Source organism: Ambystoma mexicanum, chromosome 1q (assembly GCF_040938575.1).
Source record: "Ambystoma mexicanum isolate Mex_15411 chromosome 1q, UKY_AmexF1_1, whole genome shotgun sequence".
NCBI lineage: Eukaryota > Metazoa > Chordata > Amphibia > Caudata > Ambystomatidae > Ambystoma > Ambystoma mexicanum.
The window spans coordinates 391,413,305-391,427,680 of NC_090922.1; the positions used below are offsets into that span (position 1 = coordinate 391,413,305).

Below are 14,376 nucleotides of genomic sequence, written 5' to 3' on the forward strand. Positions count from 1 at the left end.
GCCGGATAATGTTCGGATCAGCGGGAGCTCCCGTTCAGGCACGTCCTTTCACATGGCGTCCAAGCCACGCCCCCCAAGGGGGATGTACTCCTTAAATCATTTTACTCACCCCCCTCCGCCCCCAACTTTAAAAACAGGGAATAAAATACTTGCACTGCAAAACCTTATCTGGAGCACTGCCTGCAGTAATTCTCCATGTATACTTTAAAGTTGCAAGGTACTAGGCATAAAAAGTTACTTCCAATAGAGTGCAAAGTTGGAGACGAGACCCGACCTTCTGACATGCTCTCATGCAACTCTCCCTTATAAGAAGTTTAAATGTGCATTCTGAAAAGAAGACAATGTAGGTAGCAAGAACATGGTCAATCGATCTCAAAAACACATTTAATTCGCAGTGTGCACACACGAATGTGTTGAACCTTCCATTAGTTGCAGCCCTGAGAAATCACTCAGTGGCGCAAAAACTGCATTAGCTGATGTTGGTACAAATAAACCACTACTCTATTACAAATCAACCTTTTCAAATAGAGAAATTGGAAGGAAAGCCACCTTTACCGACATTGGCAGATCAAAGTGATGAACACTAGGCTCACTTTCAGCAAGATAAGCCAACAGGCTTCCGCTCTAGTTTCATCAACCCATTACAACGTGAGCTTTTTTTTTTTTTTTAAGTAGTACTACATTCCAGAACACATGTCAGGGCAGCCTCTGGTAGGTAGTGCTATATTCTAGAAAACATCATCTCAGGGCAACCTAAGGTATGCGTGCATTTGACATCTGCACAGTTGTATTATTTACCAGTGCAAGCCTACTTGACTCATAGCATCCCTAGCATTTGCTGGAGCACGCTGACCCATTTCCCCCTTCCCCCCCCTCCAATCTGCACTCTGATCCAAAGGGGGAGGTCGGAGCGGCGGCGGGATTGTCTAGCAGTCTAAAGCAAAAATTTCAGTTTTTCCCAGAAGCATGCCCACCAACCCAGTGGTGGCAAAAGCTTCACAAGACAGCTTCAACCATTTCACAGAGCCAACACCACTGCAGTCCCTTACTTGGTCAGCCCTTAGAGCTACCCACTGGCATAAGAGGAACCAAAGTCAGGTGCATCAATGTATTTTCAAAGTACTACGAACCATAACACAGGATTGCTGCAATCGAAAACAAAATTATGGCATGTATCAAAATCAGCAGCATGGCAAGGTTAGTTTTGCGGCATATATAAAAAAAAGCCAGGAAAGAGTCTAGCATACACAGGGATACCAGAGTTGGAGCATCAAGGACACATGGCACAGTACACAAACCAAAATGTAGCCAAAAGAGGATATTCCCATTATCTTTGCAGTTAAAGTCCCATTTTGAGCTCATTAACGCGTTATTTACTCTCCACAGCAAAGGCAAACAGAATCAATACATACAATTCTGCAAGAAGCGAGTACTCCAAGTAGAAGGGGCCATAGGACGCATGGGTTCCATTTGTAGACTGCGCTGCCGGGGCTGGAGAAATTGGCTTGGTGATGGGCACTGCATTTTTCGGAATAGATGGGAGCTGCTTTTTGACAGATGACGTGTAGAGAGGACTGCCTTTATGATCTCCTGCGACACCTTTATCTTCATCAGATCTCTATGAAGGAAATAAAATGAAAAATAAATATGGCACCCATTTGCTGTGTACCGTGCACAAACGAAAACACTGAGGCTGGTGCAAAGAAATGTCAGTAGAGTGCAACAGTAAAGAGCACACATGTTACAAATGCAGCCATTTTGCATTTACAGGATACCTGGTCTTAAACCGGCGTTGGCTGCCGGGTCGTAGAGAAACCTCTGCATGCTGCAATACATTCTTGTGGGGGAGGGGGTGGGAGGTGGACAGTGACACCAGGAGAGAAAAAGCCATCGACAAGACTGAAGGCATGAATTCCATTCTCATTCCCTAACATGCAATAAACATGGGAACACTGGTATAAAAAGTGGCCATCTAAAAAAAGGCATAAGTGATCATTAAATGAGCTCGCTCGATACATTGAGCAGCAAACCTGACCTTTTTCCACCAAAGGAAATGATTCTATTAGACCTGCAAAGCAGTCAATAGGCTCTAAATGCAGTCTAATCTTTGGAACAGACTTCGTGACAACATTCTGAATTTAGCAGCAAAGTCTTCAGCTGTGTCAAGGGTGGACCTGTGTGAATGCAGTTCAATTCACACAAAGAAACAAAGGATGAACGCGAAATAACTTGAAAGCAGTCTACCCTCCCCCCTCAGTTAAGTAGCCACCCCAAAAGCTTCTTTGCAGCTCCTATGCTGAATCTGGAGAAAAGTGGCAAATAAAAAAAGTGCTAGTTAGATGAAACTTCATTTAGAAGCTTCTGTGCTCGTTTTCCTGCAAGGTATTGTGTTCAATTTACCAGAAGCAATTAAGTTTGAGAAGTTCAGCGACAGGGTATATGTTGCCTCTAGCGTGATGGTATTGTATATCACAGTATCAATGTCATGTAGGAATCTTTCAGTGGTAGTGTCCAATCAGCACCAGGTGCAGGTGAAAAACCCACTAGTGAAACGTGCTCAGCTAAATTAAATAGCATACCAGCTACTGATGCTGCCTGCAAACTCACAGTTGGAAGTAGTACTACTTCCTGACGCAGCAATCCGATTCAGCCATTAATTTTAGCCCTCCATTGCCTGGTCAAATGTACATGCCACGTTGACCTTTGTGGCAACAAGCCAGTAGGAGCTGGCTACATCTCCCCATCACTATCCAACCAGCCCTCTCCCCACTAGGGAGCGTGTCGTTCTAAAGGTAGCAGCTTAAAAACTACAAAGATAGAAACTGGTTAATTATCCTACTCAATGGCTATGCAGTGACTATTGACTCCAGGGGCATGTATCAGCAAGTCTCATCCTTGCCTTCTTCTGCCAAAAGAGGAAGCCAAGAGTTAACTTTAATCCAAATAGTTTCTCGATATGCTGCATTCGAATATGGTTTACTTATTCTACACAGGATCACAAAGTCTTTCTTTTCCTTAAACATTTGTCACTTCATAGAACATAATTTAGATGTCCCTTACTAGGGAGCATGCTGTCAATCTTTCACAAAATCCATTAACTCAAGAGTAAACTACCATATCCAACCGGCTGATCTGGTACTCCAAGGCCATCTTTTAATGGCAGGTCAAGTATGGGCTAGCTTGTTTTAAGCATGCGAGTCTTTACCCAGTTATGCCAGAGAACACTTCACCACTGTATTAATTTTATTTGCCAAAACGCACATCCATCATGATCATTTAGCAGCTACTGTTGCCAAGTAAATCTGACTTGTGGTTGGCATTGCTGTGCCGCACTAGAATTCTTCTTTTATGGCCATCCTACTATTGGAAGCCAATGAGGCACCATTGTAAACAGCTCAATGAGGCATGCATAATGGTGGCTGCCTAACTCGCCCACTGTACCTCGAGGAAAGTGCACATTCAGCAGTCTTCATCCTGGATTTAAGAAATCGAAATAACTAAGTTGAAGATACTCTGGTTGCCCTTTCCTCCCCCAAAGTTTTATAGACGGAAGCATACAATAGATGTGAAATTGGTCATGAGCTCCTCCTTACCGACATAAACCTGAAGAATGGAGTAAAAATGTGATTAGCAGAAAGCTCCAACTGGGCATCACCCAGAAAGTAGGAACTAGTACAGGGTACACGCTTGTGGTAATTCAGATGTCTAGAATTAAACAAGCCAACGGTTGCAGACCTATAGGGTCTGCAAATCTAAAATGTACACACAAGAGGCCATTTTATGTGTAGTCCATTATACAAAATGGACCACTATGCTTTAATGGTTCTACATTTTTCTGAATGGCCTTACAACCAGGTAGTCCTAGTAGCTCCGGGAGAGCAAAGATAACAAAGCTGCTTATAGCACCCAACAATTTCAATCCCTGTACACTCCAAAAAATAAAGTACATCCACGTTCACACTGAGAATCGACCAAGTGACTTCTATAAAAGCCTTCAGTCGCTACTGAGAATTCTAACAGAAAACAGGCCTTTTCTGTCTATATACTCTGGAACCTCCTCAACATCCGACTCCCACCTTCCTGCTCCCTTGCTTCTACAGTACAGGAAGGAGAGCACAGGGCTCTTCAAGAAATGGTTCCTCCCAAACACCTAGGTCCACTCAACACGGAGACAGGGCAATCTGATCCCCACAGTTTCCTCCCCTGGTTAAGTGTTGATCTATTGCAGACTATTTGCATCCCACTCCTGTTAGATCCCACTCCCTGGTTTCTCTGCTCCCAAACCTTATTCTGCCCCCTAGGATTGCAAATGGATCTGTTGCTTCCCGAAGCTAGGTCTGCCCTCAATAAATGGTCTAATCACAATAACTGAACACATTATCAGTTAAACATTTCAACAAAAATCGCCTACAAGCTTCCGGCAATGACAAGACAGGGAGCGTATACAATTCGTATGATTTCAAAGTATACCAACTTGCCAAATCAGAACACCATTAGTACAAACATTAGGGTTACTCTCGATACCACTTACAAAACAAAATAAAAACCCACCTTGCGGGTTGATCCTGTAGACATACTCCAAAAAGGGTTCATAACTTGCTCTCCAAGTGAGGAACGTGTCTTCTTGCCCTACCCCAGCTTTTGCCGGCTACTTATTCTAAAAAAAGAAAAAAATGCAGAAGACATCACAACCATTACTGTACACCCATTTAAAGCTGGTTTAACAAGATCATGAGCAAACCTATTTTTTTTCCTCAGGTGAAGGACAAAAATGAACTTTCCATTCAATCTAAGACTCGAATAGTCCAAGCACTTTTTTCCACAAGTCCTCATGGTGTAAGAATCCAAACCCAAGTTGTGCAAAAGTATGATTAACTAGGTAAACTGATAAGTGCTAAAACGGAATGCAAACATCGCATTTGCACCATGGTTGGAACAAAGAATATATATCAGGCCTGGCAAATTCTTCCCACTAGATCTGCAGAGAGAGTTCCTTAGTTTACATACTCTACCTAAGAAAAATACACTCACCCCATGGTGACAGGTGACAAAACATTTACCAGTGTTTTTTGTAAAATGGGGCATGTTACCATAAGCACACTTCGTTTTTGGGGCAATGTTGTCACCCAAAGGCCAGCCATAAACTTATTTGCCATTTACTGCCAACAAACTTAGTTTGCAGTTAATGTCAAATTATTGTGTCAAACATACCCATCCAAGTAACATGCAAATGGTACTCGCCCTTCATACAATCTCCTTGCCAACACGAGTGGGCTAGTAGATTTTGCAAGCCCTGTATAATCATTAAATCGCACAGCTGCAATGCAGATTAGTATTCCAGCCGCACGATGCAACATGTTCAATGTAATACTTCCTAGCTGTCTAATACTTCATTCAAAAGAAACTTTTAGGACACACGATATGCCATCCACAACCCCCACATAATTGGTATTCCGTGGAACCCTCATGAGTAAGAGAAGAAATAAATACCACACAACTCATTGCAGCAAACCGAGTTTGGGCAATGAAGCAGCCACTAAAAATGTCCCAAGCTACTGATTTAACGAAAAGACAAATGCTGAACAATCCTCTAAGAGATGAAACCAGCTTATGACCAAGGCTCAATCGCCTAAGTGAATGCCTGGTTCAAAGACTTTGCACTAAGCATCCGAAGGCGTGCATAAACAAAAAAGTGTCACAGCAGGGCCATTAAAAATTAGTGAAAAGGTCAGGGTTCAAAATTAATATTCAATGAGCAGGAGCTAAAACCAGCTCCTGGGTGTTGGGCATCACACAGAAGGCAGGTTCTAGTTAGAGTACATAGCAAATCTTAACACTAATTCTGTTATTGTCACAGGTTTGCAAGGCAGCCATGGAATGGGGAGTCAAACGAAGCTCTTGGTAACTTTGTTTTAAGCCAGCCAGGCTCTAAGGCTAGAAGCATGAGCTAAATAGCTCCCAGCAGTTTCAAACCCTGAATGTTAGTTTTCAGCTACTGACAATCAGCACAACTTCTGGCCTCTGTCCCACCTTTTTCAGAACACTGTTGTACTAATCTAGTCAGCGACTTTGCTTTTTGGTAAACACACGTAATCAATGAGTACAAAATATGTTGCTCTACTAGGTTGCCTCAAAGGAGTCATCTACTGGAGAGGTTGGACTGGGAAAACCAGCTTTGGCAGTTCATGAAAATAGGTTATGCCAAATCCTGGCTATCACCATACACTTCAATGGTAAGTGTTCGGCTCAGTGCGATACCAAATACATGCCCCGCCACCCTGTGCCCACTTCAGCACATCCTGTAAGCGGAATAGGCCAAAATTACCAAATACAAATTACCGACCCCACCAAAAAAATATACCACAAAAAGATTGAACCTTTTGTGATGCGTGAAAAAAAAAAAAAAAAAAAAAAAAAATGCACCGGGTCCGATCACAGAAGTGAAAGGGAACAGACGTCTCAGGGTCCAGCGAGAAAGGGGGTGGGGTCAGGGGTGAAATGACCGAAGATTATTTCGAGCAAATAATCTTCGGTCAGGTCTCCCTTGAACATTTCCGTCGCAGGAAAATGACAGATTCCATGTAAGCAGCTCCTACTCCAAATGCTCCCAGTACAAAAAAATCGTATGCATTGTTCCTGACAGCTGGTCTATGTATCCTTAGCAGGCCTTGCACATTATTACAAATCCTACTAAACCTGTAGGGCAACTGCCTTAGTTTACATACTCAACCCAAAACAAATGCACTCACCCTAAGGAGACTGGTGACAAAGTATTCACCAGTGCATTTTGTAAAATGGTGCAAGTCGCTATAAGGACACTTCATATTTGGTGCAATACTGCCAAACATGCACAGTGAAACTTGCATTTGCCATTTACTGCAAACAAAGTCTGTTTGCAGTAAATGGAAAATAGGTCCAACATCCCCATACTAGCCAGCAAGGTCAAGTATCATGCAAATGGTACTCGCCCTTTATAAAAACTACTCATCAATGCTAGTGGGCAAGTAGATTTTCCAAGCCCTGCTTAGTCAGGCCTAGTGTTTACACATCACAAAGTAAGCTTGGAAGGCAACACAGGTAGTTTGAGCCATCTTTCCAAGCTTGCAGATTCTGCACACAATTTCCATCTCTAACCAAAAAGCAGGCTTTTATGGTTTGAATTGAAACCTTAGTCGGTGGTCTTAGTCGTGCAGGCCTCTGAATCGAGAGACTGGGGGCTCAGTCATTGGATGGCCAAATCAACCTGAAAAGACAGCAATTAATATTTTGCAACAGGCCCTCTCCCCCCCATGCCGGGTGTCGACAGGACAGGGTTTAAATTGCCAGGAGCTAGCGCCTGTTGTAGCCTAGCAGATCCTGTGTGGAAATACACATTTAGAAACACCAGTTCTGTCTTTTTCTCTGTAATGCCACAACAGTTTTGCCATGGTTCACAAAAAGCAACTTTAGGGTATTGCAGTGCATGGAGGATGGCAAAGCAAAGAAGGAAGAGCAGGTAAGGAGTGGGTAAGTGTGTTTTCTGGAGACATGAGGGAAGTAGACAGGAAAAGGGACTGGGCAAGGCAGAGCAAGAGACCGAGGGAAGGCCAGGGCTGAGGAGCAAATGTGGTTTCATGGTCCATGCAAACACCCATTCTGGGGTTTCAGAATGTCTGACACCTATAAGGGTGCTGGCACCTCCTCCAAGTGTGCTACTGGTGGTTACAGACGGTATTCTATCTTCATCTAATATGAAAACGTGCTTTTAATGATTTCAAAACCACGTTCGCTTTGATGCTTGGAAATAATTTAAGGGCAAGTCTGCAAAAGAACAGGCCAGTTTGGACACTGCAGGTGCCAGGGCACCCTTAATCCACTGCTGTGGCAGATTAAGGGTGCCCAGCACTTCCGCCCAGTAGTAGCTTATTCCGACATCCCTTGCCACCCCACTGGCTTCTGATTCACAGTGATCCAGTCGCCTAATTTTATCGATGTGCCACCCACCTACACATGGCATCAAAGGCATGTTGAGATCCTAACCCACAAACCACACATGGTAGATTGCCTACACCTACATCACATCACACCTCCACTCGGCCAATTGGGCAATATTGCCTCACGGTACCCAAACCTTTTGCCAAGGGCCAAAATGGGCCAAATCATAAAAATAAAAAACTTGAACTGCTCATGGTTTAGATGGAGGAGTGCTACAAGGCCATGATATGTGATAACCAAAAGGTAATAGCAAGTGACAGTGGGCTAGACTGCCAGCAGTCAATCTTGCGGATATAAATCTTAAGTCCAAGAACCACCCCCACCCTCCCCCGTCCAAATGGAAGGAAAAATTGTCATTTGCAATTGTAAGAGTAAAGATTACAGAAAGCAATCTGTAGATTGGAATGGGTGACTTCTAAGGCAGATTGTTTGAGATAGGTGTGGGGGTATCCCCAGTTACCATAAAAGAAATTCTAGAAAGACCAATTTGTAGCAGTTTAAATGTAAAACAAACTTGACCTTAAGTGGGTCATCTATGACGACCTGGGACCATTGAAACAGATGTTCAGATTATAAGAATAGCTTATTTGTGCAAAATTATTAAGAGTAGCGCACTTCAAGCCACCCACCCCAATTCTATACAGAGAGCACACAATTTCTTACTCGCCACAAGTCAATCACTAGATAGTGGACAGTGCAAATTTGGCACCCGTTTAGAACAAACATATCCAGCATTTCCACAGTGCCATGTTCAGAAAATTGTTGGCAGAAAATGTACTTGTTAAGAATTCCTTTTCAAACTTATTTTGCCATGCATTTCATTTGACTTTCAATAACACTGCATTTGCATTTTCATATGCCTGAACATGCATATTCAATTTGGCTTGGAGCAGTAGCCCCAACCTTTCCTCCAAATGAGAATCAGAAGCAGAGCAAGGCCTGTTCAAACTAGTCTTTCGAGGCCCTTGTTTACTTTTAATCAGTCATATGTTAAGCTTTTTATGCAAGTAAAAGGGGAAAAGAGCCCCAATTCCCCCCCACCCCCCATATCAGTGAATCGCTGGGCAAAATCTGCATTTATACTGATCGAGCTGAAGAGAAAGTGTCATGTCACAATAAAAAGAGAAGAGAATTGGAAAATGTTAATATACATTTCAGAGGGGAATGTTGAGTCTTGGATCGTTGCGCCCCGATGTGTAGACCTCAGGCCTCCACATAAGAGTCATAACCAGGCCCTTTTACTAATTAAAATCAAACATACAGAGCCTCCAGAATATTGCGTCATGAAATTGTGCATTTTGCAGCATACAAAAGCTAATTTTGCAGCAAACTTTCATTGCAGTATTTTTCCTGCACATTTTCTATTGATGGGGGATGCAAGATTGTCACATTGCAGGAACAGGCAGTGTGCAGCACTACAAGAAAGCCAGGTTCTCATTATTTGTACTTTTCTATCAATTTAATAGAAAGAGATCAGATGTCCCTAGCTTGACAAAACGGGTTTGTGCTACGTTTTTAGTTTAATGCATATTTAATGATTAATTGTATGGATAATTAACAGTTTAATGGTGGAAATATTCCAATCCACCAAACAGCTACATACCCCTCTCACCAACAATCCTCACTCACCAATTTCTCATCACAATCTACACTCCCAAACCCCTCTGCCATGCACATACTCACGTGCTCTGTCACACTGCCAAGTCACAATGTGCACTCCCAGTCCCTGCCACAATCCAAATCTTACTTACCTTACGCTCTCAATTCCTCCCGCAGTCTACGGTCCTTCCTTCCTTCTTGCAACTTCTGCATCTTGCATGCTTTCTCCCATTCTTTGAGGTATTTATAGTGCACGACTTAACGGATTGAACCACATGTAGCCAGTGTCAAGGTGAACCTGAATTCCTACACTTTACCCATGATCGTGTCCACCCCTCTGTACTAACAGCGCAATTTATTTAAAAAGGTAATGTCTTAAGGGCTTACGGAATTCCATTACCCCACCCAAAGTTCCCAATGGAGCTTATTCCACAACCTAGGACCAAACACTGCAAATCTTCTGTCTCTAGAGATCCAATGAGACGGCGGTTATCAGCAACAGCAGCTTGTCCCCAGATAGTAGAGCCCGGTTGGGTTGATATCTAATCAGTTGTCCCTTAGATTATAATGGTTCCAGATTATGTAGGCATTCACAGATCGTGAAGTTTATTCTCTCGGCCACTGCCAGCCAATGGAAAAAAAAATAAATGGCACAGTGCAGAAAATTTTACCAACTCCAAATATCTGCCTAGCCGCTTCATTTAGTGCCTTCTGCAACCAATACAGCTGTTTTTTGGAATGCCTACTAGTAAACTATTACAATAGTCTAGCTGAGAATTAATTAAAACTCCCACCACAGTTGTATGGTCTTCAGCTGGCACAAAAGTGAGTGCATGCCACAACAGTCGTAGGGAGTTCAACACAGGCTGTACTTTTGCCCCAACCTGAGCTTCACAACCTAAATCGTCTTGCCATATACATCACAGATTTTTACATTTTAGTGGCAAACTACAAAAAGCACAGTGATGTGGGCGTCACCGTGCAGAAGAGGTTTTGGTCCAAACAAGACCACTTCTATTTTGGAAGGATTTTGTTGCAGCCAGGTCAACGCCACCCATTTAATGTCCTCTGGGCAACACTATAATGAAATCTTCTTAATTATCAATTTTAATGGAAACCTGAGTGTCGCCGGCGAAGGATTGAAAGCCGACCTGGTCGCTTAAGGATATCCACTGACTGTTCCAGATAGAAATTTAAAAAAAGGAGACTGAAGATCCCTGAGGTACACCACATCCTGGCGTAGTAAGACTGACATAAATCCACCCAACTGCAGTTGTTGTTGGTGATCTGATAGAAATTAGAATCAAACCACTTGATAGCGTGAGCCGACACCTCCCTACCTCCCCGAGACGCTTCAACAGGATACCGTGATGCAGTGTCAAATGCTACAGAGAGGTCCTGCATAATAAAGAGCGATGCTCTTCTTGGTCTGCAACCAGTAAAAGCTTGTCCCAGACGCTATAATAGCAGTCTCTGTACCAAACCTCACTGGAAGCCGGATTGGAAGGGGCACTTAACTACATGCTCTTGTAACTGGACTGGGACAACCTTTTCCAGGAATTTTGCTGGCCACGATAGGCTAGCCAGCCACTGGACAGTATATGTTTCAAAGTTATATTTTTTAACTAATGGAGTTATCTTAAATTTCAATGGGACCATTCAAGAATTTTGTCATGTACGGGCAAATCTTGTACACGCTGGAACCTCAAATTACTGATTAGTAAGTTTTAGTCTCTACAACGATAAAATGGTCTCCGACAGTTATAAAATCAAAGCAGCCAAGCACAATGCAGATGATCAAAGATTCTTTTTTTTTTTTTTTTAAATGTATTTATTGGTTTTAACAAATTAGCAAAAACAAGTATACATCACTTGAATATCAGACGAATAATCAGAAAGTAACGTAACCCTCCCACCCCCACCCCCCCCCAACTCAAGACCAAGTAAACATTATTGTCCCGTTACGATAGGCCAGATTGATGGCTAGGGAAGTCCGATCCATCCGAGGCATCGTCAGAGTTATTAGGATGCAGAAGTGGCTCAGTCAAGGCCACCCAGCGTTGTAGTTCTCCGCTGGAGTCTAGCCTTTGTTCAAGGATTGCCGTTTCCCACGCGCCAGTCTCCGCCGTTATCCATTTAGTCAGGTCCCCCCACCACAATGCCTCATGCGGGGCCCTAGGGCTCTTCCATCCCATGGCTATGCGCCTCTTCGCAGTTATGTAGATCAAGTCTTTGAGCTTGTTCAGAGGTTTGTTTTTGTGGTTGCGTTTGCATCTGCCCAGGATGCATACTGCGGGGCAGTTCACCTCCAGCTCGATGTCTGCGTCTGCCACCCTCCCCTGAACCTGTGTCCAGAAGTGGCGTATCTCCGGGCAGCCCCAGAACATATGCGTCATACCCGCCTTTGGCTCCCTACATTTGGGGCATAGCTGGACCTCGGCTCCCCTGAAATTAGATATAGCCTCTGGTGTTAGGTAGGCTCTGTTAGTAATGTACAGTTGAATGAGCTGCAATCGGGCATTCCTGGAGACTTTTTTATGGTAGTGGGTTATTTTCTCCCATTCGGCATCCGTGAAGTCTAAGCCAAATTCGATTTCCCATTTTGCTCTACATTTAAGCTCGGTGTTAGTCGTGCCCTGGAGCAGGGTTTCATACAATCGCGAGGTTTCATGGCCGCCCTCGGCTGTGTTCAATAGTGTTTCTATGACCGTATTTTCCGTCATGGGGGTGGTAGCCTCCGGCCATCTGACCCTAATGGCGTGTGTCACTGCCCCATGGAGCAAAAATTGGCCAGCGGGTAATCCCGTAGTTTCAGCAAGATCAGGAAAGGGCATGATCTCTTCATCCCGCATTAAATCTCCCAGGGTGGCTACTCCGTAAGGTTCCCATTGGGTGCGTGATTCGTGAAAGCCCCATGGCTGATGAGCCATAATTGCTGCTATAGGGATTTGTGGTGAAAAAGGATCAGCTGGCCCCACAGTTTTGCACGCTCTGTTCCAGAGCTTTATTCCAAGTCTAATTAAGTATGGAAGGGGCTGTGTGAATCTGCCCTGTGCCCACAGTAGGTCCCTCAGGAGGAGGTTGGGTAATGCAGGTTGGAGGAGCCTAGTGTCCGAGGAGGTCTCATCGGCCATCCATCGCATCACATGCCTTAGCTGGCTCGCCAGGTAGTACAATTCAAAATTGGGGACCTTAACTCCTCCCCTCTCGTAAGGTCTTTGGAGTGTGTCCAGCGCCACCCTGTGTCTGCCCTCCTGCCAAAGGAACCGTCTACATAGTTTGTTTATGTTTTTAAAGAAGGAGGGGGGGGATATTGTAGGGAACGTTTGTAAAGTTATATAGTAGGCGGGGGAGAGCAACCATTTTGAGTAGACCGGCCCTACCGGCCATCGAGAGCGGAAGCTTACCCCAGAATTCCATAGATTTTTCTAGGGTGTCTCTGGCTTTCACCGTATTAAGTGTATGCTCCGTGAATGGGTCCCGGTGTATGGTGATTCCCAGGTATCTAAAGGAGGTCGCTTGCCATTCTAGATCTAGGGAGGGGAGGGATCCAGGGCCATCTTTATATAGGGCGGCAAGAGGGTAGAGGCAGGACTTATCTTTGTTAATACGGATACCCGTGTATCTACTGAATCCGTCCAGTGTTTCTAAGATGTAGGGCAGGAGGTGTTCGGGGTTATGTAAGAACAATAGCGTATCATCCGCATACATAGAGACGAGGTGGGTCACTCCGTCGATTACAATACCCCCATCTCCGTATTCCTGCCTAAGGTACGTGGCTACGGGTTCGGTGGCGATGATGTATAGCATCGGGGAGAGTGGGCAGCCCTGGCGAGTGCCTCTATGTAACGCCCATTTGTTTGAGAAGGTCCTATTCGTGCGCACCCTAGCGGTGGGGTTGGTGTAGACTAGCCGGGTCCATTTCAGGAAGGCAGGTCCTATCCCCATTTTAGCCATAGTGGCATAAAGCCATTCCCAACGCACTGAATCAAAGGCCTTGGTGGCGTCTAGTGACGCCACCGCGTATTTCTGAGGCCTCTGCTCCGTGCTGTACATAATATGGTGCAACCTACGCAGGTTCTCTGTTATGGAGCGACCGGGCACGTAACCCGTTTGGTCCTGGTGGATCAGGTGGGGAATTACCCTTCGCAGTCTACTAGCTAGCAGGGAGGTTAGGATCTTGCAATCGACATTTAACATGGAGAGGGGTCTATATGAGCCGCAGTGCGATCCGTCTTTCCCAGGTTTCAGGAGGGGGACAATCACCGCCTCCCTCATGGAGTCGGGGAGGGCACCCCGCTCGTAGGCTACGTTGAACACCTGTGCCAACAGTGGGGCCAAGGTCTCTTCGTACAATTTATAAAATTCCCCCGGGAGGCCATCAGTGCCTGGGGATTTACCGGTCGGGAGTGACCTAATGATTACCTTGACCTCATCAGGGGTGATGGGTTCGTCTAAGGCGTCCGTCATATGGGGCTCTAGCCTGGGAAGATCTATGTCGTCCAGGATGTCCTCTATGTCGGAGACGTCCACGGGTGGGGGTTCGGCGTATAAATTGCTGTAAAAGTCAGAGAACACCGAATTAATTTCAGTCTGGGTGTGCACTAGGGAGCCATCTGGTTTGAGTACTTGGCAAATGGGTGCTCTGGGGGCTTCTCTCTTGTACAGCCAAGCTAGGAGTTTACCAGGTTTGTCACCTAGAGCGTGGGTACGTTCGGTGTGTTTGGCATAGCTCAGCCTGCCCAGGGACTCCCAGTGCGTGAGACAGGTTTGTTTGAGGTCAATCACCTTCTGTATATGTTC

General features: G+C 44.7%; 1 protein-coding gene across 3 annotated transcripts in view; it reads right to left on the reverse strand.

Annotated features, from left to right (window-relative positions):
- Positions 1-14,376, reverse strand: part of AKTIP (AKT interacting protein) — a 154,263-nt gene that overhangs the window by 70,784 nt on the left and 69,103 nt on the right. For 2 of the 3 annotated variants that reach the window (XM_069639556.1, XM_069639560.1), the window contains exons 2-3: positions 4,552-4,657; positions 1,413-1,618 (exon numbers count right to left, since the gene is read on the reverse strand). In XM_069639556.1, the coding sequence (XP_069495657.1) occupies positions 1,413-1,618; positions 4,552-4,593 (248 nt within the window). In that variant the 5' untranslated portion in view covers positions 4,594-4,657. The remainder of the gene's footprint in view (positions 1-1,412; positions 1,619-4,551; positions 4,658-14,376) is intronic. The other variant, XM_069639558.1, reaches the window with a different exon arrangement.